The sequence below is a fragment of the Heteronotia binoei genome, chromosome 20, assembly GCF_032191835.1.
Source record: "Heteronotia binoei isolate CCM8104 ecotype False Entrance Well chromosome 20, APGP_CSIRO_Hbin_v1, whole genome shotgun sequence".
Taxonomy (NCBI): Eukaryota; Metazoa; Chordata; class Lepidosauria; order Squamata; family Gekkonidae; genus Heteronotia; species Heteronotia binoei.
In genome coordinates, this window is record NC_083242.1 from 16,518,228 (window position 1) to 16,540,848 (window position 22,621).

Below are 22,621 nucleotides of genomic sequence, written 5' to 3' on the forward strand. Positions count from 1 at the left end.
TCCTGCCTTGCAGCTCTCAAACAGCTGACATTCATATGTTGCAGCTCTCAAACATCTAAAGTTTATTCTGTGTGGCTCTTCCATTTAGCAAGTTTGGCCACCCCTGTTATAGACCTTCCCATCTCTATCCACCACGCGGAAACAAGTTGGGGCAGGGTCTGCGTAGTGTCATGAGCTCTACATCACATTCTCCGGATAGTTAAGAAAAAGGAGACATTTCAAAATCTTGAGGTTGACTCAGCCTTCCATCCTTCCGAGGTCAGCAAAATGAGTCCCCAGCTTGCTGGGGGGAAAGTGTAGATGACTGGGGAAGGCAATGGCAAACCACCATGTAAAAAGTCTACCATGAAAACATTGTGAAAGCAACGTCACCCCAGAGTCAGAAACGACTGGTACTTGCACAGGGGACCTTTCCTTTCCTTTATATAGACTGTTCTAGCATTTAGCCCCTCCAGGTTTTGTTAGTTCTTCTTGTTTGCCAGCTGGAAAAATAGCTGTGTAGGTGGATCTGTGGCTAGTCCATCACAGGGTGCTTTCACTCAGCGACTGTTGCAAGCAGATGTTGCCATTCTGTCACATTAAAAATCCAGTTGCAAAGCGCGTTATTTAGTGGGTGTGAACTTGTACCCACTGTGAAACTCTCAATCTTCTCCTTAGCGACCACCCATGTTTTTTTTTTGCAGCGGTATCTAAGGTCTGTGAGATGGTATAATAAAAATATAAGCCATTCAGTTTGAACCAAGAGTGTCTACCAGATCATTGATCCCCAACCTTTTTGGCATCAGGGACTGGTTTTGTGGAAGACAGTTTTTCCACGGACCGACTGGGAGGGGGAGGGGCGGTGGTTTTGGGATGATACAATTGTGCACTTTATTTTGGTGTAGTGGTTAAGTGCACGGACTCTTATCTGGGAGAACTGGGTTTGATTCCCCACTCCTCCACTTGCAGTTGCTGGAATGGCCTTGGGTGAGCCATGGCTCTTGCAGAGCTGTCCTTGAAAGGGCAGCTTCTGGGAGAGCTCTCTCAGCCTCACCTGCCTCACAGGCTGTCTGTTGTGGGGGAAGAAGATAAAGGAGATTGTGAGCCACTCTGAGATTCGGAGTGGGGGGCAGGATGTAAATCCAATGTCTTATTATTTTTATTATTACATTGTAATATATAATGCAATAATACAACTCATGGCCTGGTTGCTAACAGGCCACGGACTGGTACCAGTCTACGGCCCAGGGGTTGGGGGGCCCTGTTCCAGATAATAGGCACTTAGTGTTGTTCAACTCAAATCTTATTAGACATCATGGCAAATGATAAAGTACGGTTCTCAGACTGTGATTTCCATGTCTGGTTTGCCAACTGTTGCCAAACCAGAGTTCAAACATCACACCAAACTATTGCTGAGCTTCCTTAACCAGTGGAAGTCTTGAGGTCTGAATTAAGCCAGGAATACCCTGAGCAATACTGAATAAGAGTTTTCCCTCTTTTCAGAAAGGAAGAAGGGAATTTTAAGTATTCATTCTTACTGTATTTCAACCTTCTTTTCAGTTTTGCAGAAAGTCTTTGGGTGACTGGCCAACCAGGCTTGAGAAACTTTTCTTTGCAAAGTATATTGTAACTTGAAATAGGTACATCAAAATTGACATTTAAGGCTTTGATTTTTTTTTTCAAAAGTTATACATTAAATGCTTGCTGTACCAGTGGAGACTTGCCTTTCTCTAATTTATGTATATGATAACAAGTGCTTTGTATTGCCAGCTGACTTAGGATTCCTGAATTGAAAATGTGGCATTTGTTAAAGGTGCGGATAATGGAGGCGCTTCATCAGGCAGCTCATCAGGAATCCCGTCCAGCACCCCGGCCGGGAGTTCGAAATCTACCGCAAGAAACCTGGGCTCTTCAGCTGGGGAAAAAGAGGAAGGCAAGAAGGTTAGGCGTCAGTGGGAGTCGTGGAGCACGGAAGATAAGAATACATTCTTCGAGGGCCTCTACGAGGTGGGTATGCCCTGGAGTTGTCTACTGCCATTCTGAAGATCAGTGACTTCATCACTCTGCCTTTCAAAGTATATTGGGAATGAAGAGGACTGCAATTTTACAAGTCACATCAGGGTTTCCACCTTGAAACTGATAGCGTCTCCACTGATGTAGGCTGAGGTGTGTGTGTGGGGGGGAGTTATGGGAGCCCGGTGCCTTCCTAGTCCTCCATATGGGGAGGGGACAGTCTGCTTGGAGCCAAACATTTGTTGGATCCCAGACCCAAACGATTTTGTAACAACTGTCAACCCCTGGAACCTGCCAGATTCATAGGTTTCTGGCTTATAACAAACCTTCTGTTGCCTTTGACACCTCGGTATCTGATTTTTCATTCTGGAGAGGGAAAAGAATTGCCCAACTGTATACATAACCGAACGAAATCCAGCAGGCCTTGTCTTGACTGTAATCTTCTGTTTTTTATTCTGTTTGGAACATTTGTGTGCTGTGTGTATCCCTTCTAGCACGGGAAAGATTTTGAAGCTATTCAGAACAACATTGCCCTGAAATATAAGAAGAAAAGCAAGCCAGCGAGTATGGTGAAGAATAAGGAGCAGGTCCGGCATTTCTACTACCGCACCTGGCACAAGATTTCCAAGTACATTGATTTCGATAACGGTGAGCAGAACGCAGGATCCGGGTCCATTCTGATGCAAGGCCTAGACTGCAGCTTGGGGCCTTGGGGGTTGTTTCTGCTGCCAAAAGGGGTTTCCGTCAAGGGAGCACAGATTTCTCTCCACCACTGATGTATATGCCTTGCACATGGCTTGTTTATAGCAGGAACTCCTTTGCATATAAGGCTGCATGCCCTGATGTAGCCAATCCTCCTGGAGCATACAGGAAGCCCTGTATTAGAAATAAGAGCCCTGTAAGCTCTTGGAGGATTGGCTACATCAGTGTGGCCTAATATGCAAAGGAGTTCCTGCTACAAAAAAAGCCCTGGCCTTGCATTATGAGAAAGGGAATACTAAGGCCAATACCGTGCACAGCTTGGAGGCGTGCTGATTCAGTGTGTTAGGTTGTAAGCGGCTCCCACACACATCTGGCGATCTGCGTGTGCAAGAGCTGGGGCATGTGCAGAATCCGTAATGATGACACAGTCAACAGGGAAACAAGCATAACCACACTGAGAGTTAAAGTATTGCCCACACCCACTTGGAGGTGTTGCTTTCCACCTCTGTTGTGTTGCCTGGTAGTTTCATGTAGTAGCGTGAAATTCTGCACACACAGTAAGGTGACCCGCTCCCAATGAGTATTTCAGGTGGCCAGGCTAACAAGATAATTGCACAGAGAGCTGCAGTTGCTCCTTTTATTTAGGCCAATAAATAGCACCCTACCTTCCTCTGTGGGTAAAATTGCACAAGCAGAACATCAATAGTGTTGCAATAAAATATCTCCCAAAACACCACTGGCCAGCCCAAACAAACAGCAGCGAGTGGCAGGGTTACTGTAATCAAGCCTACCTGAGTCAAGCCACCTTGTGTTGCCCAGTGAAGCTTTAGTGGCCCTCAAACAGGGCCATGTGTGTACCTATTTAAGATTAGCTAGCAGAGAGATTAACTTTTAAAAGGACACAGAGAGACATGATTACAGATTTTTTTTTAAAAAAAACCCCTACAAATAAAAGATGCTTAAAACATTAGCCCTTGTTGGTCTGAAAGGTGCTTTCTTTGTATTTCTCCCATGGGATCCAGGGAACTGGGCAAAGGAAGCTCTGGCTCTTTCTCTCCCTCCCCGGGGGACCAGGAGGAGGATGAGCTTCAGCCAATAGAAGGAAGAGAGGCTTGGCTCAGTAGTTCTGCTGTGTGATTGAGAGAGCCTGGCAAAGCAAGCTCTCCCTCCCCCCTCTTCCCCTCCCCAAGGGAAGATCCTCAACCAATGGAGAAAATCAAGGTTTTGCTCTGTAGCTCCTATGCAATTGAGCAAGCCTTGCAAAGGAAGCTAAGATGCAAAAGGAAGCAAGGAGAGAAGGAGAAGGAAACAGACAAGAGCCAGTTGCTCGGGGGGCCTGATAGGAGCCCTCCAGGGGCCTGATTTGGTCCCAGGACCGCATGTTTAACACCCCTGCTCTAAATAACTTAAAGAAATAAATGCCTGTCCCATCCTCCTTCACTGAAGAAGACCTTCTTCAAAGAGCCGGCTCTTGGAATTGGTGTCTCTGAATGCCAATATGTGTTCTTGAATGTGAATAGTAAATTGCAGGGGTTTTGGAATAGCTGGGAACAAGCCCTGAATGTCTCCAGCATCTGAATATCTTTGAGGCATCGGTGTCTTGATTGATCTCTGCCTTCACCCGCAGTGTAAAAATCTGGTTGTAGACTAGGAGACCAGCATGCCTGCACTTGTGTTTGTTGCAAGCCCATTGGATCCTGAATTCTAGCTGTGATTACTAGTCTCATGTTGTGCAAACGGCAGGGAGATCCTGGTGGTACCCGCTAAATAAATGTTGATATTTGTTTCATTCCTTGAGAACCCTGAAATCCGGGTGGTTTTGAGGCAACCACCTTAATTGTACTGTGTGCAGAGAATGTTTTCTTTCACTTCTAAGACCTGTGGGTTTTCTTTTTGTTGTTTTTGCAGTGTTTTCTCAAGGGCTGAAAAAATCCTCCCTGGAGCTCTACGGCTTAATTTGCTATGGAGAGCTACGGAAGAAGATTGGGGGCTGTGAGTATACACTACTTTGATGCCCTATAATGAGGCCGTACTGGTCTTTTCTCTCCGCTGTCATTTTCTGGTCAGTTACAAGGTGGGGGGAAGATGTGGGGAGACAGCAGGTTATAAAATGTCAGGATGAGCTATGTCCCATAGTGAAGATTTGAAGCAAATGTACTAGAGAGGATAAGAAGTAGCTCAAAATGTTACTTTAAAACAGTTTAAAAAGTCAGTATAATAAAGCAGACCGCTTTCACTTTGTCCAGTCAATTCTGAGGCCCTTTTTTTTGCCATGCAGCCGCTTCTTCAGCATTTAAGTTTGCTTTATTTACTTCATTTATAACCCAAATCCTTCCCACCAGGGCCCAAAAGCAACTTACATCATTCTCTTCTTTTCCATTGTAATCTCATGACAACTCTTTGCTGGGTTAGGCTGAGTGTGTGTGACTGGCCCAAGGTTACCCAGCAAGCTTCCATGGCAGAGTGGAGATTAAAATCCAGGTCTCCAAAATCTTAGTCCAGCTCTCTAACCACTACCCTCCCCCACCCCCCACTTAAGTGTTGTGTTATTTTTGTTTCGTCACTGGCAAAAACATGTTTTTTAGTTTCTCATGCACATTGCTGCACAGTCAAACAGCAGATATGCAAGGAAACACCTATTCTTTTTGGGGTGTATTCCATGTACAATGAAGAGATTTGCGTGTCCTTGTGTAGAATAAGAATAAATGTCACATTAACAGCACCCCGTTTTTACAAACTCGGATCCTGAGAAGTGAAGTCTGGTTTTTTGGATTTGAGGACTTTAAAATTAAATGCTTTCTGGGCATCGAGTCTGAACTCTTGGACAGATTTGATTCTGATGTTCCCTGGATATAGTCCACTGGTGTATCCTGGTGGCTAAAGCCATTGTGCTGCTCGGCTTTGAGCTTTTAGTTCATCCTAACTGACTTCATTACTTTAAGTAGGCAAATGAGAAAAAAAAGACTGGCAAGGGCATTCCTTTTTTCCTAACAGGATAACAGTTCCTTGAGAGTCATCTCTGTACAGAGCCAGTTTGGTAGTGTGCAGATTCTTAAGAGAGCCAGTTTGGTGTAGTGGTTAAGTATGCGGACTCTTATCTGGGAGAACCGGGATTGATTCCCCACTCCTCCACTTGCACCTGCTGGAATGGCCTTGGGTCAGCCAGAGCTCTGGCAGAGGTTGTCCTTGCAAGACTTCTCTCAGTCCCACCCACCTCACAGGGTGTCTGTTGTGGGGGGAGAAGATAAAGGAGATTGTAAGGCGCTCATAGTCTCTGATTCAGAGAGAAGGACAGGGTATAAATCTGCAATTCTTCTTCATCATCATCTCAGAGAAATGGGTTTGATTCTCGACTCCTCCACATGCAGCTGCTTAGTATGACCTTGAATCAGTCATAACTGTCAGAGCTGTTCCTCTCGAGCAGTTTCTGTCAGAGCTCTCTCAGCCCCATCTACTACACAAGGGTGTCTGTTGTGGGGAGGGGAAGGGAAAGGAGATTGTAAGCCGCTCTGAGACGCCAAGTGAAGGGCGGAGTATAAATCCAATCTCGTCTACATGAGAAGGAACACTTCCATGTTTTTCAGGAATTGTTCCACTTGGAGCTGACCTGCACACAAGCCTTCATCTTGCACTTTAAAGCAGTCTCAGTTGTATCTATGCACTGCTCTGTTCCCACAATCTATCTTGCAAATCTTCCAAGTTCTGCTCAGGGTTAGAGAACCATAAAGTTGGCCTTTCAGGGTTAGAGAAGTATAAAGCTGGAGAGCCAGCTTGGTGTAGTGGTTAAGTGCATGGACTCTTATCTGGGAGAACCGGGTTTGATTCCCCACTCCTCCACTTGCACCTGCTGGAATGGCCATGGGTCAGCCATAGCTCTGGCAGAGGTTGTCCTTGAAAGGGCAGCTGCTGTAAGAGCCCTCTCAGCCCCACCCACCTCACAGAGTGTGTGTTGTGGGGGGAGAAGATACAGGAGATTGTAAGCTGCTCTGAGTCTCTGATTCAGAGAGAAGGGCGGGGTATAAATCTGCAATTCTTCTTCTTCCCCCCTCTTTAACATAGAGAAAAGGACTTGCTGCAAGCAAAAAAAAAGTAGGAAACAAGGTGTGCTTTTCTTCAAATGGAAAAGAACTCTTTGTTTATGCCTCCTGCTTCTCCCAGTTTCTCAGGCCTGCCTGCTTATTGGGCTGCTGGGCTCCTGACTCCCTTGTCTTGCTGTTTTGACAAACCCTGAGACTGCTTGCACCCAGAGGGATGGTGGTGAATCCCAAGTAACCAGCCAGCCCCTTTTCAGCATCGCTAGAGGGAAGGGTTGATGCTTTGACAAATTGACGGCCATTGTGAGTGCACGTCTTCCCGGCAGGCTCCTCTTTCACTGCACCAGCTTTGGAAAGCTGTGGGCTTCTCTGTGGGACTGTGCTGCCTTGGCAACAGAGGTTTGGTGCATGATGTTCAAGATCTTCCTGATAACGTTGCAGCGTCAGATTTGCATTGGGCAACCCTGACCATTCTAACAGAGAGAAAGTCCAGTCTCTCTCTTTCTGGCATTTTTCACCTGCAAATTGAAATGTGACCTGTAAGGCAGGTGCTAAATTTGTGCACTGAGCCAGATTTTTCATCCCAGCCTGCTGTCTTCTTCCCCTCCCTTTGCCCCTCCTTTTACACCTTCCTCTGAAGAAGTTGTCTTTCTTGCAACATGGACAGCTTTTAGTGAACTTTGCATAGGTGCAAGTTGTCTTTTCTTTCCGGAGCAAAGGGTTTCTGTGCTAAGGGTGGACTATTATGCACAGTGTTCAGATGGTTTTAAAAAAAAAAGTTATGGCTCCAGAGGCAGGACAGTTGGTATTCTGTTAAAACGTCCCATTCCAATGTTCCCTCTAAGCTGACTTACTGTGAGCTAGTTCACAGTTTTTTAGCCTCCTGCTCACACAGTGTTGCTTTAGCTGGGGAAGGATGGCCCCAGAGCAAGCCAATTTATGCAGTAGTCAAATTGCTTGCTCACAACTTTAATGCCAGTAGCGTTTCCAAAGTGCAATTTTAGCTCGCAAGACTCCACAGCTTAGAACATAAGAGAAGCCATGTTGGATCAGGCCAATGGCCCATCCAGTCCAACACTCTGTGTCACACAGTGGCCAATATGTGTGTGTGTGTGTATACATACACATATACACACACACATATATACACACACACGCACCGTGGCTAATAGCCACTGATGGACCTCTGCTCCATATTTTTATCCAATCCCCTCTTAAAGCTGGCTATGCTTATAGCCACCGCCACCTCCTGTGGCAGTGAATTCCACATGTTAATCACCCTTTGGGTGAAGAAGTACTTCCTTTTATCCATTTTAACCTGACTGCTCAGCAATTTCATTGAATGCCCACGAGTTCTTGTATTGTGAGGAAGGGAGAAAAGTACTTAGGTGAAGCATTGGTCCAGCCATATTTTGTTTGTAAATGTCGCACATATTTTTCTGTTTTACTTAAAGGTATGGATGACAAAAACGCAGCTAAACTCAATGAACTCATCCAAGTCGGGTAAGTAATTCCTCCCTACCATTTTCCTTCCCACCTCCCAAGTGTGAAGGAAAGGTTTTACGAAACAAGCCAGGCAGCAGAATCCATAGCTGAGGGGGAATGACACTGGCTGGTTTTCCAGAGCTTTTTTTTTCAGTGTCATCCTAAGGCTGTTGAATTTTGAAGAAAGATATTCTAGGGCTACACTGTTAGTCATTCTCGGTATGACCTCTAGAAACTACCTGGTGATTTTGAGAGATGCCACTTTTAACTAAAGTAATAAATTCTGCCAGTAAGTCAAAATAAACGTAAGAGGTTTTGTGCCTAAGCCAGTTGGAAAGGCATGCTGCTCATATAATAACAAAAGAACGCAAGATCTCTGCACGTGGAGGAGCATTTTGAGCTGCCTGCTTACTGGTGCTGCGTGGCTGGTTCTCTCCACCCACACTCACCCTGGAGGCAGCACAAAAGTGCACCTTCTATTTATGCCGCTCGCCATGTTGCAGCATTGCTCTGCATTAGTCTTTGAAGAGCTGCTTTGTGCTCATTGCAAGCTCTGTGATTGCACTTAAACGTACGCTTCCTCCCCTTGCTGTTGTTTTCAGCGGAAAGGCGCCGGGACTCGATTTGGCAATCAGGGATGTTGGGTTACAATGGGATGTGTTGCAGTCACTCCTGAAAGTGTGACTTGAGCAGAGTATAGTTCAAGATGTTTATAGTCTGTAACTCAAGCTCTAACGTGAGCTATGCCAAACCCGGATGGTCCAGTCTAGCCTGATCTCGTCAGGTTTCGGAAGCTAAGCAGGGTCAGCCCTGGCTAGTATTTGGATAGGAGACCTCCAAGGAATACCAGGGTCATGACAGGGAGGCAGGCAGTGGCAAACCACCTCTGCACGTCTCTTGCCTTGAAAACTCTCGCCATAAGTCAGCAGTGACTGAAAAGGCAGTTTGGTGTAGCGGTTAAGTGCACGAACTCTTATCTGGGAGGTCCAGGTTTGATTCCCCAGTCCTCCACTTGCAGCTGCTGGAATGGCCTTGGGTCAGCCATCACTCTTGTAAGAGCTGTCCTTGAAAGGGCAGGTGCTATAAGAGCTTTCTCAGCCCCACCTACCTCACAGGGTGTCTGTTGGGGGGGGCATGGGGAGGTAAAGGAGATTGTCACCTCTCTGAGATTCAGAGTATAGGGCGGTATAGAAATCCATCTTTGTCTTTATGCACACATACAGAATGTGGGCAATATGTGCCTTGTAGGAATAGATCTGCCTTTTGTATCCTGAAGTTCCCTTCATAATTGAGCTTTGTGAGTTTGTAGCCCTGTCCAGAAGGGTGAGCGAAGCTGCCAATCCTCAACTCATTTACTAGGGAGCAAATCACATGGAATTCAGTAAGATTTATTGCTGAGTATGCACGGTTTAGAATAGCAATGTTACTCTTAACAATATAACCTTTACCCTTTGTCTCCATAGCTGGCAGAAGCTGCTGTGATGGGGTGGTGGTGGTGTCTGGCCAGCATAATAGCGCTGAGGTTATTTTAGCCTCTGGCTTTCAACGGAGATTGTAAAAAAGACTGAAACAATTTAGTCTTGCTTACTCTTGTGGGGGTTGTGTGTGTGTGCGTGCGTGTACTTGGAAGTCCTGGCAGCCTCTGGGGACTGATCCCTACCAAGGGCCCGGATGATATATTCAGGGGAGTGGCTGAGTAAGGCCTGCCCCTCTTTCATAGCTCTGGTATTCCTTGGAGGTCTCCCATCCACGTACTTGCCAGAGTTGGCTTCCAAGATCTGACAAAACAGGGCTTGCCTGGGCTACCCGAGTCAGGGTTCTGCTCTTTCTTACTCTTATTGGAGGCCACTGTCAGAATTCTAAACCCGGAAGACTAAATCAGATACACAAGGGTTTGCAGTTGTGATCTGTCAAAATTTCAGTGATTGGTAAGCAGTGTTCCCTCTAAGCTCAGTTAGCGTGAGCGACCTCACAAATTTTTAGCCTCCAGCTTATGTATTTTTTGTCTTAGCTCAGGAAGGATGACCCCAGAGCACACTAATTTATGCAGTAGCTCACGACTTTAATGCCAGTAGCGCAAGACATTAATGCCAGTAGCTCACAAAGTAAAATTTTTGCTCACAAGACTCTGAAGCTTAGAGGGAACATTGCTTGTAAGGCAGTCCTTGCCCAGCTACTATAGCCTCCAAGTGCCTCGAATCTCTAACTTTGAAAATGTTTCCAGGGCAACGACCGTCCGCTACAAAGGGAGGAACCTCCGCATCAAAGCTCCGATGTGCCGGGCCCTGAAGAAGCTCTGTGATCCAGACGGTGTGTACAGATCTGGGAGGCATCAAGGAAGTGGGGCAGGTGGTCAGGAAGGAGCAGCGTAAAATAATTATTAGGAGAGCTATCCTGGCTTGGTTTTGGCATACTTGCTGTTTCAGCACAGCCAGACTCAGGATTCTTCACTCCAAGGGTGTATTTTTAAGGCGTTGTCACTTGTCAGTGGGAGACAGAGAGACCTCAGCCTTTTTAAAAACTTGGGTCTGTTTAGCGATACTGTGTACAATTCTGGTCACCGCACCTCAAAAAGGATATTATGGCATTGGAAGAAAGTGCAGATTAGGGCAACTGGAATGATTAAAAGGTTGGAACACTTTCCCTGTGAAGTAAGGTTAAAATGCTTGGGGCTCTATAGCTTGGAGAAATGTCAACTGAGGGGTGACATGATAGAGGTTTACAAGATCAGAGAAAGAAGTCCTTTTCTCACTTTCTTAGAATACAAGAACTCGTGGGCATTCAGTGAAATTGCTGAACTGATAAAAATAAGTCCTTCTTCACCCAAAGGGTGATTAACACATGGAATTCACTGCCACAGGAGGTGGCGGCGGCTACAAGCATAGACAGCTTCAAGATGAGATTGGATCAACATATGGAGCAGAAGTCTATCAGTGGCTATTAGCCACAGCTTATCATTGGGACTCTGTCTGAGGCAGTGATGCTCTGTCTTCTTGGTGCTTGGGGAGGCCACAGTGGGAGGGCTTCTAGTGTCCTGGCCCACTGGTGGACCTTCTGATGGTACCTGGGGGTTTTGGCCACTGTGTGACACAGTGTTGGACTGGATGGGCCATTGGCCTGATCCAACATGGCTTCTCTTATGTGATCAGAGAAACGGTTTCCTGAGTCCTCAAGATTTCCTCCTGAAGATCAACAAGAGGGTTTGGGGACACCTCAGCCCATCCTAACGTTTATAGTTAATTTCTTTGCACTTTTTAAAGCCTCATTTCTGGGAATTCTGTCTTGCTTGGCGCAGCTTCATTTCAGAAGTCTTTCACTGCTTCTCTCTCCCCTCCCCCCCCCAAGGCATCAGCGACGAAGAGGACCAGAAGCCCGTCCGTCTTCCACTGAAGATCCCTGTGGAGCTGCAGCCGAGGAATAACCACGCCTGGGCCCGCGTGCAGAGCCTAGCTCAGAATCCACGGCTCAGGTACCAGAAGGCAGGGAGGGATCTTAGGATGGTCGGGAAACAGAGCCAGAAGGCTGGTTCCAGAATAGCATCTGCAGAAGTAACCAAGGATAAGCTAATGGCAATGTTTTTGTAGGGAGAAGTTAGAGCAGGGGTGTCAAACCTATTTGTTATGAGGGCTGGATTTGACATAAATGAGACCTTGTCAGGCTGGGCCACGTGTGTACCTATTTAAGATTAAGTAGTAGAGATAATAACCTTTATAAAGGACACAGACAAACACAAATATTTTTTTAAACCTTAAAATATTCTTAAAACATTAGCATTCATTGGTCTTAAAGGTGATTTCTTTGTATTTCTCCCATGTGATCCAGGGAACTGGGCAAACGAAGCTCTGGCTCTTTCCTTCCTTCCCCAGGAAACCAGGAGGGGTGGAGCTTCAGTCAACAGAAGGAAGAGAGGCTTGGCTCAGGAGCTCTGCTGAGAGAGCCTGGCAAAGCAAGCTCTCCCTCTCCCCCCTTCCTCCCCAAAGGAGGAGCTTCAGCCAATGGAGAAAATAGAGCTTTTGTTCTGTAGCTCCTGTGTATGGGTGTAAGGGTGTGTGCATGTGTTACAGGCCTTGCTTTCAGTTAGCACACACTGTGCCTTCTTTCCCCCCACTATGGCTGGTACCTCACTGGCTGACTCCTCCCCTGTGTCCATTTTCTTTGTCCAACTTGCCAGAATGATCGTGGAGCTGCATCGCAAAGTCTCCAGCCTCATTGAGTTCCTGAAGCAGAAGTGGGCTCTGCATGAGGTGCGCATTGTATCCTTTATCCGGTTCGGAAGAGAGGTGCTTTCCCTCTTGGATTTTCATGCCCCCGGGTGAAAACCCCTTATGTAGCTAGTGAGAAAGTTCTTGAAGCTATTCCAGTATTTGAACATATGAAGCTGCCTTATACTGAATCAGACCCTTGGTCCATTCAAGACAGTCTTGTCTACTCAGACTAGCAGCGGCTCTCCAGGGTCTCAAGCTGAGGTTTTTCATGCCTATTTGCCTGGACCCTTTTTAGTTGGAGATGCCGGGGATCAAACCTGGAAACTTCTCCTTACCAAGCAGAGGCTCTACCCCTGAAACACCGTCCCTTGCCAGGAGATTATTAGCATGCATTGCAACCTTTTTTTTTTTGTTAAAAAACAAACAAAAAAAGTAGCAATATGACCAAGAGAGACCCAGGCTCATAAGAACATAAAAGAAGCCATGTTGGATCAGGCCAGTGGCCCATCCAGTCTGACACTCTGTCACACAGTGGCCAGAAAACCCCAAGTGCCATCAGGAGGTACACTAGTGGGGCCAGGGCACTAGAAGCCCTTCCACTGTTGCCCCCCCCCCCCAAAGCACCAAGAATACAGAGCATCACTGCCCTAGACAGAGAGTTCCATCTATACCCTGTGGCTAATAGCCACTGATAGACCTCTTCTCCATATTTATCCAATCCCCTCTTGAAGCTGCCTATATTTGCAGCCTCTGCCACCTCTTGTGGCAGTAAATTTCACGTGTTAATCATCCTTTGGGTGAAGAGGTATTTCTTTTTATCAGTTCTAACCTGACTCCTCAGCAATTTCATTGAATGTCCATGAGTTTTTATATTCTAAGAAAGTGAGAAAAGGACTTCTTTCTCTGATCTTGTAAACCTCTATCATGTCACCCCTCAGTTGACGTTTCTCCTAGCTAAAGAGCCCCAAGCATTTTAACCTTTGGGTGAAGGACTTCCTTTTATATGTTCTAACCCGACTGCTCAGCAATTTAATTGAGTGCCCATGATTTCTTGTATTGTGAGAAAGGGAGAGAAATCCTTCTTTATCTACCTTCTCTGTCCCATGCATAATCTTGTAAACCTCCATCATGCCACCCCTCGGTTGACATTTCTCCAAGCTAAAGAGCCCCAAGCGCTTTAACCAGTGCTGGAGCATCCACTTTGCATACAGAAGATTCCAGGTTCAGCTCCCAGTTTAAGGGATCGTGTCACGGGTGATGTGAAAGATCTCCACGTGAGAGCCATTGCCAGCCAGGCAATACAGACGTTGATGTATCAGTGGGCTGGCTCGGAATCAGGTAGCTCCGTCTGGGGAAGTGGAGGGATGCCATTCCCCAGTTGAGGTCAGCAGAGATTGGGACCACAGAAGCGAAGGAAGCTGGAGAAAAACAAACTCACTCTATGTAGAAAATATTTTTCTGTCTAATCCACAAAATGGAATTTCTGAAAAGCAAATAACAATTCAATGGTACAGAAAGAAACCTATCCTGTGCGCGACACAACAGCTTTCCAAAAACCATATAATATTTAAACTGTAGTCCAACGAATGATAAAAGAACTGGTCCAGTTTTGCTTCGCATATGAAGTATCCTTTCTCAAAGGACCATATTTTTGTATTCACAGGTTCGGTAGTGTTGAAGTGCCATAATTCATTTCCTGGCTTCACAAGTTTCTATTTTGTTGTAATTCATTTTCCTGGAACGCCTCTGCCAATTACAGTCCATCAGCATTTGGAACGCAAATGACTGTTTCTTTTATCATTAGTTGGACTACAGTTTAAATATTATATGGTTTTTGAACAGCTGTCGTGTCATGCCCAGTATGGTTTTCTTTCTGTATCATCAAATTATTATTTGCTATTCAGAAATTGTATTTTGTGGATTATACAGAAAAATATTTTCTACATGGAGTGAGTTTGTTTTTCTCCAATTCCCCAGTTGAGAGCAGGGGATACCCTCTTTTTCGGGAGGCCCCTGGCTGACGAGGGGAAATCCCACCCTCAAATACGATATGCTGATGTCGCACATAAGTGATGTCATCATGTCAACAATGCTCTGTTTTCTTCTTGGGCGAAACTCTATGGTTTGAGGGCGAATTTGGCATAGTGTTTTGCCCCAAAAGCAGCATCACTGACATGTTGATATCACTTCTGCATGACGTCAGCACAGCACGGAGCTCCGCCTCCACTCCCAGAATGTCCCTCCCCCACTGGCACGATCATTGGACCAGGCAACCCTAGTAAAGGCTCAGTGGCAGAGTATCCATCTTGTGTGCTGGAGGTTCCGGGTTCAATCCCTGGCACCTCCAGATAAGAATCAGGCAGCAGATGTGTGGAAAATCTCTGCTCGAGGCCCTGGAGAGCCACTGCCAGTCACAGGACAGACCTTTGTAGGGCAGCGGTCTGGCTCAGTATAAGCCAGCTTCATGCGTTCCCTTTGGAAAGAGCGGCATGTGCTGGAGCAGGGGTGGCGAAACTTACTTAATGTAAGAGCCACGTGGAATAAACATCAGATGTTTGAGAGCTGCAAGACATGAATGTCAGATGTTTGAGGGAGGGAGGAAAATAGATGGGAGAGAGGGAGAAGTGGAAAGAAAGCAACGTTAACTTTAAATGCATTCTTCAAACCATCAGCTGGCTTGGCTTGGAGAAGTGATTTTATGAAACGAACGCGTTCTCTGAGCTGGCTGACAGGGCAGTGGGAGCTTCAAGAGCCACACAATATGTGTCAGAGCCACATGTGGCTCCTGAGCCGCAGTTTGGCCACCCCTGTAATCTGGAGGGATCGTGGGGGGGCTTCCTCCTCGTTTTAGCATGGCAGTCTTCCTTTACGCCTTGTACTCAGCGTAAAACGCTAGCAGAAAGACAGCTACAAGACTCCAGAGATCCCGAAACCAGCGGCAGCTATTCTGAAGAGAAAATGATGCTCCATCTCTTCCCGGGAGAGAACTGTACCTTGACCCCGCTCCCCGGAGTCGCCAGAGTCGTCCACTCCAAAGCATTCTGCACGGTCCACTGGCAGGAATCGGGCAGGTGCAAGCAGAACACAAAGGACTCTCACTTGTTGCCTCCCGCCCAGATTTTAGGCATACAGAGCGGTCAGGGGACAGCCAGGGGACAGGTGAAGTACCCCCGGGGGACAGAGGGCAGGGGTGGGGCCAGGGCAGAGAGCACTACAGAAGCAAGCAGAAACACTCAGCCCACGTTTGACACAACCGTGAGCAACACCGAGGATGGCTCTCCGGAGACGGGAGTCGTGGAGGGAGCCTCTCCGAGCCTCGGCATCTCCAACTGTCTTGATAAGCCACCTTCCAGAGTTCAGGATCCAGGTGGGCGTCTCGAGAAGCCAATTCCGGCCTCTCATTGTACTGAGGGCGTGGAGGCACCAGTCCCCGAAGTGACCACCGTGTTACTGCCCAGCATCAGCAGCTGTGATTGCGGCCCCATCCCGGACTTGGAGGAATTGTCTTTGCTTGACCCTTTTCCTCGGTACATGAAGTCTTGCCAGGCCCTGATCGTCCCGGAGAAGTGTCCTTGCATGGACAAACCAAGCAGGAAAGACTTGACCGTGCCGGGGAGCCTCCCTTCCGGAAGCCTCTCCTCCGGGAGTGCGGAGGTTGGCAATCTCGACGCAGCGAGAGACCAGGTGACGTCGCTCGCTTGCGGCCCGTCCCGATCCGAAACTCAGGCCCTCCCCTGCTGCGGACCACAGGCAGAAACACGCGGCAAGGAGCCGTCGGATGCAGTAACGGAAGACTCTCAGGATAAGCCCAGCGCCTCACTGCCGCCGCCTCAGGGACAATCAGTTGCCAAGTCGCTCAAGGAGGACCCGAGCCGCCTCGCGCAGCAGGTCAGAGAGGAGGGGTGGAGCTTGCAGACCTCGGAGAGCCTCACCTTGGCTGAAGTCTACCTCATGATGGGCAAACCGAACAAGCTGCAGCTAGAATACGATTGGCTGGCCGCCTTGGGGCCAGAAACCCAGGAATCTAGGGAGCAGATGCCCGAAACGAAATCCATTCCCCCCTCAGCCACCTTTCACAAACAGAAACTCCTCAACTGCCTCTTGAGACTCATCTCCACTGAAGTGAACCCCAAGCCGGTAAGGATTTGTATTCACGGTTTTCTGACCCACTTCCCAACAAGAATTCTTAGGTACCTGGTGAGAGCAGGGAGACATTAGCAGCAGGGGTGGAATTCTAGCAAGAGCTAGAATGAGCCAACACCTCCCTGATGTAGCCAATCCTTCCAACAGCTTACAAGGCTCTTTTTTGTAAGTTAGGATTGGCTACATCAGGGAGGTGTGGCCTAATATGCAAAGAAGCTCCCGTTAGAATTGCCTGCCAATAATGCCACCCCTGATTAGCACCCATGACAGGAGGTAACATACAGCCAAATTCATATAACATAATCCTAATTGCAAAAGAACAGAATAAGCGGTGTGGTTATAAGAGTAATACAAGTAATAAGGTTATAAGAGTAATAAACGCTGTAGTGGGCGTCTTGAGACGATCCTGTGAATTATGGCTAGAAGTTTCATTTACCTCATCTTTCTCCCTGATGACGACCAAAAGCAGCTTGCATTGTTCTGCCCTTCTCTGTTTTATCCTCAACATAACCCGGTGAGGTGGGGCATGTAGTTGAGAGAGTGACTGGCCCAGTGTCGAACCTGAGCCTTTAAGCGGCGCAGTGGTTAGGAGCGCAGACTCTGATCTGGAGAACTGGGTTTGATTTCCCACTCCTCCATATGAAGACAGCTGGGTAACCTTTGATGAGTCACAGTTTTCTCAGAACACTCTCAGCCCCACCTGCCTCACAGGGTGTCTTGTTGTGGGGAGAGGAAGGGAAGGAGAGTCTAAACTGCTCTGAGACTCCACGCAAAGGGCAGGGTATAAATCCAACTCTTCTTCTTACTCTGGTTGTCTGGTTGTTATTATATACAAGCTACTCCTTGAAAATATCTGTTAACTTGCTGCCAGTTTGGCGTAGTGGTTAAGTGCACGAAATCTTACCTGGAATTCCCCACTCCTCCACTTGCAGCTGCTGAAATGGCCGTGGGTCAGCCTCTTGCAGGGCTGTCCTTGAAAGGGCAGCTTTCTGTGAGAGCCCTCTTAGCCCCACCCACCTCACAGGGTGTCTGTTGTGGGGGAGGAAGATAAAGGAGATTGTGAGCCACTTTGAGATTCAGAGTGGAGGGTGGGATAGAAATCTAATATCTTCTGCTTCTGGCTTAACATTTGGTGGAATCAATAACAAATCTGAAGCTGATCTGCTGTACATTACTCCTGCTCATTGAGAAGTGTCTCCTCCAGTCTGCCAGGCCATGGCTGTGAGCGGCGTTAAAAGCTAGCATCCATGCTTAGCCCAGAAGCACAGGGACAAGTGGACTGTGCACAAGCCTTGTCTTTGACACTGATGTTTAACTACCTACATCTAAAGCAGTCTAATTGTCAGACTTGGACCAGTTGTAGTTTCTAAACCATGGATGGGCCATATAAAATAAATGGCCGATGTTTGAGAGCCACAAGACACGAATGTCAGGTGTTTTGAGAGATGAAAGGCAGGCAGGCAGATAGATCGGAGTAGGGAGGGAGCGGTGGAAAGAAAGCAACTTTAAATGCCTTCCCCAAGCTAGCTGATAAGAACATAAGAGAAGCCATGTTGGATCAGGCCAATGGCCCATCCAGTCCAACACTCTGTCACACAGTGGCCAATATATGTATGTGTGTGTGTGTGCATACACACACACACACAAACGTATATATATACACACACACACATACACACACTGTGGCTAATAGCCACTGATGGACCTCTGCTCCATATTTTTATCCAACCCCCTCTTAAAGCTGGCTATGCTTGTAGCCGCCGCCACCTCCTGTGGCAGTGAATTCCACATGTTAATTACCCTTTGGGTGAAGAAGTTCTTCCTTCTATCCATTTTAACCTGACTGCTCAGCAATTTCATTGAATGCCCACGAGTTCTTGTATTGTGAGAAAGGGAGAAAAGGACTTCTTTCTCTACTTTCTGTACTTTCCCATGCCTAATCTTGTAAACCTCTATCATGTCACCCCGCAGTCGACGTTTCTCCAAGCTAAAGAGCCCCAAGCGTTTTAACCTTTCTTCATAGGGAAAGTGTTCCAAACCTCTAGTCATTCTAGTTGCCCTTTTCTGCACTTTTTCCAATGCTATAATATCCTTTTTGAGCTGTGGTGACCAGAATTGTGCACAGTATTCCAAATGAGACTGCACCATCGATTTATACAGGGGCATTATAATACTGGCTGATTTGTTTTCAGTTCCCTTCCTAATAATGCTTAGCATAGCATTTGGATTGCAATGCTCAGCATTTAGATTGCAACCACACACTGTCTTGACATTTTCAGTGAGTTATCTACAATGATTCCAAGATCTCTCTCTTGGTCAGTCTCTGCCAGTTCACTCCCCATCAACTTGTATTTGTAGCTGGGATTCTTGGCCCCAATGTGCATTACTTTGCACTTGGCCCCATTGAACTTCATCTGCCACGTTGACGCCCACTCACCCAGCCTCAACAGAACCCTTTGGAGTGCCTCACAATCCTCTCTGGTTCTCACCACCCTGAACAATTTAGTGTCATTACTGATGCGGTAGTGGGGGCTTCGAGAGCCACACAGTATGTGTGAAAGAGCCCCATGTGGCTCCCGAGCCACCCTTGTTTTGAACTATCTTCGAGGGCTGCCCTATGTGGGGTGTATTTTAAGTCGAGTAGCAGGTTCCATGGACATGTGCTTCAGAGGCCTGACCGTGATGAATGGATTTGAAAACAAGAGGCACCATCATCCGCATAGACATTAGAGTACAAGGAGTGGGAGTTCTCCTCTCGCTTTGAGATTTCTGGAATGATTCATATGCCCTGCTTTAAATTCGATGTTACATTAGTGATAAAATATAGGAAAAAGAGAACGAGCAGAGAGGAGAGAAATATTCCCCTTCTAAAAATACAGATGGTAATTTGTTGAAATTGATAGGCAGGAAGCTTGACAATCTCTCTGCTGTGATACAAAATCCCTTTTCTGGCTCCCAAAGACCCTGAGCAGGGATTTGCGGCTGAAGAGCCTACATCTCTTCTTCCTTGCCCAGTAAACAGCACAGTCCCATTTAACGCCATGGGACTTGCTTCCAAGTAATCACGCAGAGGGCTAATTACAGACCCAACAGTGACTCCAAAGGCAGGGAAGAGTAAACAAACGGGAACGAAAGTTGATCGTCCTTTATTGCTGTCAGACTTCAGAGCGCATATCTGGGTCCCACCTTGCTCCCGCCCTTATGTCATTCTCCAGCACCTCTCTGGCACCTTAAAAAACTACTGCTTACTAAGTGGTAGAAAATTTCTGAAGTGCTTCCTATTGCCTTTCCCGGCTGTCTGAACAGCCAGGGAGTGCCAAGGAAGCACCTCTCGTGCACTTGAAGAATTGCAGATTTATTCCCTGCCCTTCTCTCTGAATCAGAGTCTTAGAGCGGCTCACAATCTCCTATATCTTCCCCCCACACACAACAGACACCCTGTGAGGTAGGTGGGGCTGAGAGGGCTGTTACAGCAGCTGCCCTTTCCAGGACAACTCTGTGAGAGTTATGGCTGACCCAAGGCCATTCCAGCAGGTGCAAGTGGAGGAGTGGGGAATCAAACCCAGTTCTCCCAGATAAGAGTCTGCACACTTAACCACTACACCAAACTGGCTATTGAGCGATCTGACCACTCCTCGAGAGTGCATGCAGCCCATCCCTCTTCCAGCAGTGGGCTCACGCTGTCTGACTGCCCCAGGTCTCCTCCAACTGTGTTGGCTTTTTTTTTTCTGAGCTGGGAGGCTGCCGCCCCAAGCTGCCTGTCTGTACCCAGCCTTGTTTTTTTTTACTAAGTAAGACCAGTGGATTTTATTTTATTTTACTTTTGCTTTTTTTAAAAAGCCACACGTATATGGGGGAGGAGTGGCTTGGTCTCCTGGAGGCAATTTTAAGTCACCGTTGGCAGCCAGATAGCTTGTTAATGGCAACTCTAAGCGCAGTAACCAAAAGCTGCTTTTACTCTGCTCAGCATGGGGTTGCAATGTAGACAGCCCTTTGTTTAATTAGTTCTGAGGTGTTGGTGCAATAGAAAACGGTACAGAAACTATGAGGCATCCGTCGAGAGCCAGTTTGGTGTATTGGTTAAGTGTTCGGACTCTTATCTCAGAGAACCGGGTTTGATTCCCCACTCCCTTCACATGCATCTGCTGATGTGACCTTGGGTCAGTCACAAGTTCTTTTAGACCTTTTCTGCTCGAGAGCAGTTATGGAAGAGCACTTGCAGCCCCACCTTCCTCACAGGGTGTCTGTTGTGGGGAGGGGAAAGGAGAGGAGATTGTAAGCTGCTCCGAGACTCCTTTGGATAGTGAAGCGTGGGGTATAAATCTAGTCTCCTCCTCCTCCTCCTCCTCCTCTTCTTCCTCTTCCTTCTAATTATTGGCTTATCAGCCAGAAATAACCTTTTGAAAAGGTGAGGTGGGAAAGCCCAAAGTCCGGAAATCATTTATTAATGTTTGAAGGCGAACAGGTTGTAAGCCTACAAGGAAAGGAAAAGGAAAGGTCCCCTGTGCAAGCACCAGTTGTTTCCGACTCTGGGGTGACATTGCTTTCACAACGTTTTCACAGCAGACTTTTTATGGGGTGGCAGACAGAATAGAGAATGTTGTTATACAATGTGGAAAACGTAGATGTGAAACTTTACATTAGGAAGTGAATACCATTAAGTGCCATAGAGAAATTTTTTTTGCATCTGCCAGAGTCACATTTGGATCAATATCTGGTAATAATTGTGCTACAACCTCTTGTTTTGTGGGAGAACTACCATTTTTGGATATAGATTGTAATCCATTTATTGAGAGCCAAATTATACTTACTACAGTTTATAAAGAAGTTCCAAATAGTGTCCAGGCGACCAGATTTACAGTTGCACAGCCGATAGGCAGAAAGAGTGCTTTTTGGGTGGCACAGGGATGTCAGGTAGCATAAACAAATGAGAAATTTAAGAACATAAAGAGAGGCCATGTTGGATCAAGCCAACAGCCCATCCAGTCCAACACTGGGTTGTCACACAATGGCCAAAACCCAGCTGCCAAATTTCCCTCTTACCCAAATGTGCCTCTCTAAGATCTGAGGGTTTGAGCAGGCCAATTTCCCCTCTCCTTTCTGTTGAATTTCCTTCAACGCCCATGCCTTGTAGCATGTAGTGAGCTTGCACAGTCAGCCTTCAGCAGTTTTGGTTCAGGAGGGTTGTCCCTTTGTACATAAAACAGTGCTCATATTTTTCTGCATTCCTGTCTCCTGAGTATGTAAGAAATCCCATCCTTGTCTGTAGGCACTCCTGTTTTGCTCTCATACTTAAAGGCGCATAACCATCAGATCTGTTTTTAGAATTAGTGCTTTTTTAAAAAGAAAAAAAAATCAGTAAACTCCTGGTTAGCTAGATTGGCTGGAGAAAGTTGAGTTTTCATCATTTGCAATTCTTTCATAGGCATCTCCAACCGCTCTCCGGAGGAAATAATATGTGCATTCTGGTAATTTTTCAGATTTAGGTTGGCTCAGCTCCTGTTGATACAGGACTTTGCAGATGTTGTAGGTCGAAGATGCTCTTTCTCCACTATGAGGCTAAAAAGCAATACGCTTTCATGCTGGGCCAGGCCAGGCCTTTATTCTCCTTGCCGGTCTTGTTCCATTGGAAGCGCCTGTGGGGTGGGGAGAACATCGGGGGGGGGGCTGCTTTATCCTGTGCTCTTTCTGAAGCACAGCCCTTGGAATTCATCCTTCTGTCCTTTTTCAGGCTCCAGAAACTAGCACCGTTGCAACGTCCCCTATCAAGCCTGCACAAGAGGAGCACACTCTGACTCCTCCTGGGAAGGTGATCGCCATTAGCACCAGGAGCCCGGGCTGCGCACGCAACCAGCCCACCCTTCGCAACAAGACCTTTTCTCCTGGCACTGCTTCCAGCCCCTCAGGTGAGCGAGACGCAGAGCAGAAGCGCGAGAGTGAGTAGCAGCCATCGGGGCTTTTTTTTTTGTAGCAGGAGCTCCTTTGCATATTAGGCCGCAGCCCCCTGATGTAGCCAATCCTCCTGGAGCTTACAGGAGGCCCTGTTCTAAGAGCCCTGTA

The 22,621-nt window shown here is 47.0% G+C and overlaps 1 protein-coding gene across 1 annotated transcript in view; it reads left to right on the top strand.

Annotated features, from left to right (window-relative positions):
- Window positions 1–22,621, top strand: part of CRAMP1 (cramped chromatin regulator homolog 1) — a 58,320-nt gene that overhangs the window by 14,360 nt on the left and 21,339 nt on the right. The window contains exons 3-11 of the mRNA XM_060260426.1: window positions 1,793–1,986; window positions 2,487–2,640; window positions 4,603–4,686; window positions 8,183–8,231; window positions 10,438–10,523; window positions 11,559–11,682; window positions 12,385–12,466; window positions 15,302–16,555; window positions 22,293–22,467. Of these exons, the coding sequence (XP_060116409.1) occupies window positions 1,793–1,986; window positions 2,487–2,640; window positions 4,603–4,686; window positions 8,183–8,231; window positions 10,438–10,523; window positions 11,559–11,682; window positions 12,385–12,466; window positions 15,302–16,555; window positions 22,293–22,467 (2,202 nt within the window). The remainder of the gene's footprint in view (window positions 1–1,792; window positions 1,987–2,486; window positions 2,641–4,602; window positions 4,687–8,182; window positions 8,232–10,437; window positions 10,524–11,558; window positions 11,683–12,384; window positions 12,467–15,301; window positions 16,556–22,292; window positions 22,468–22,621) is intronic.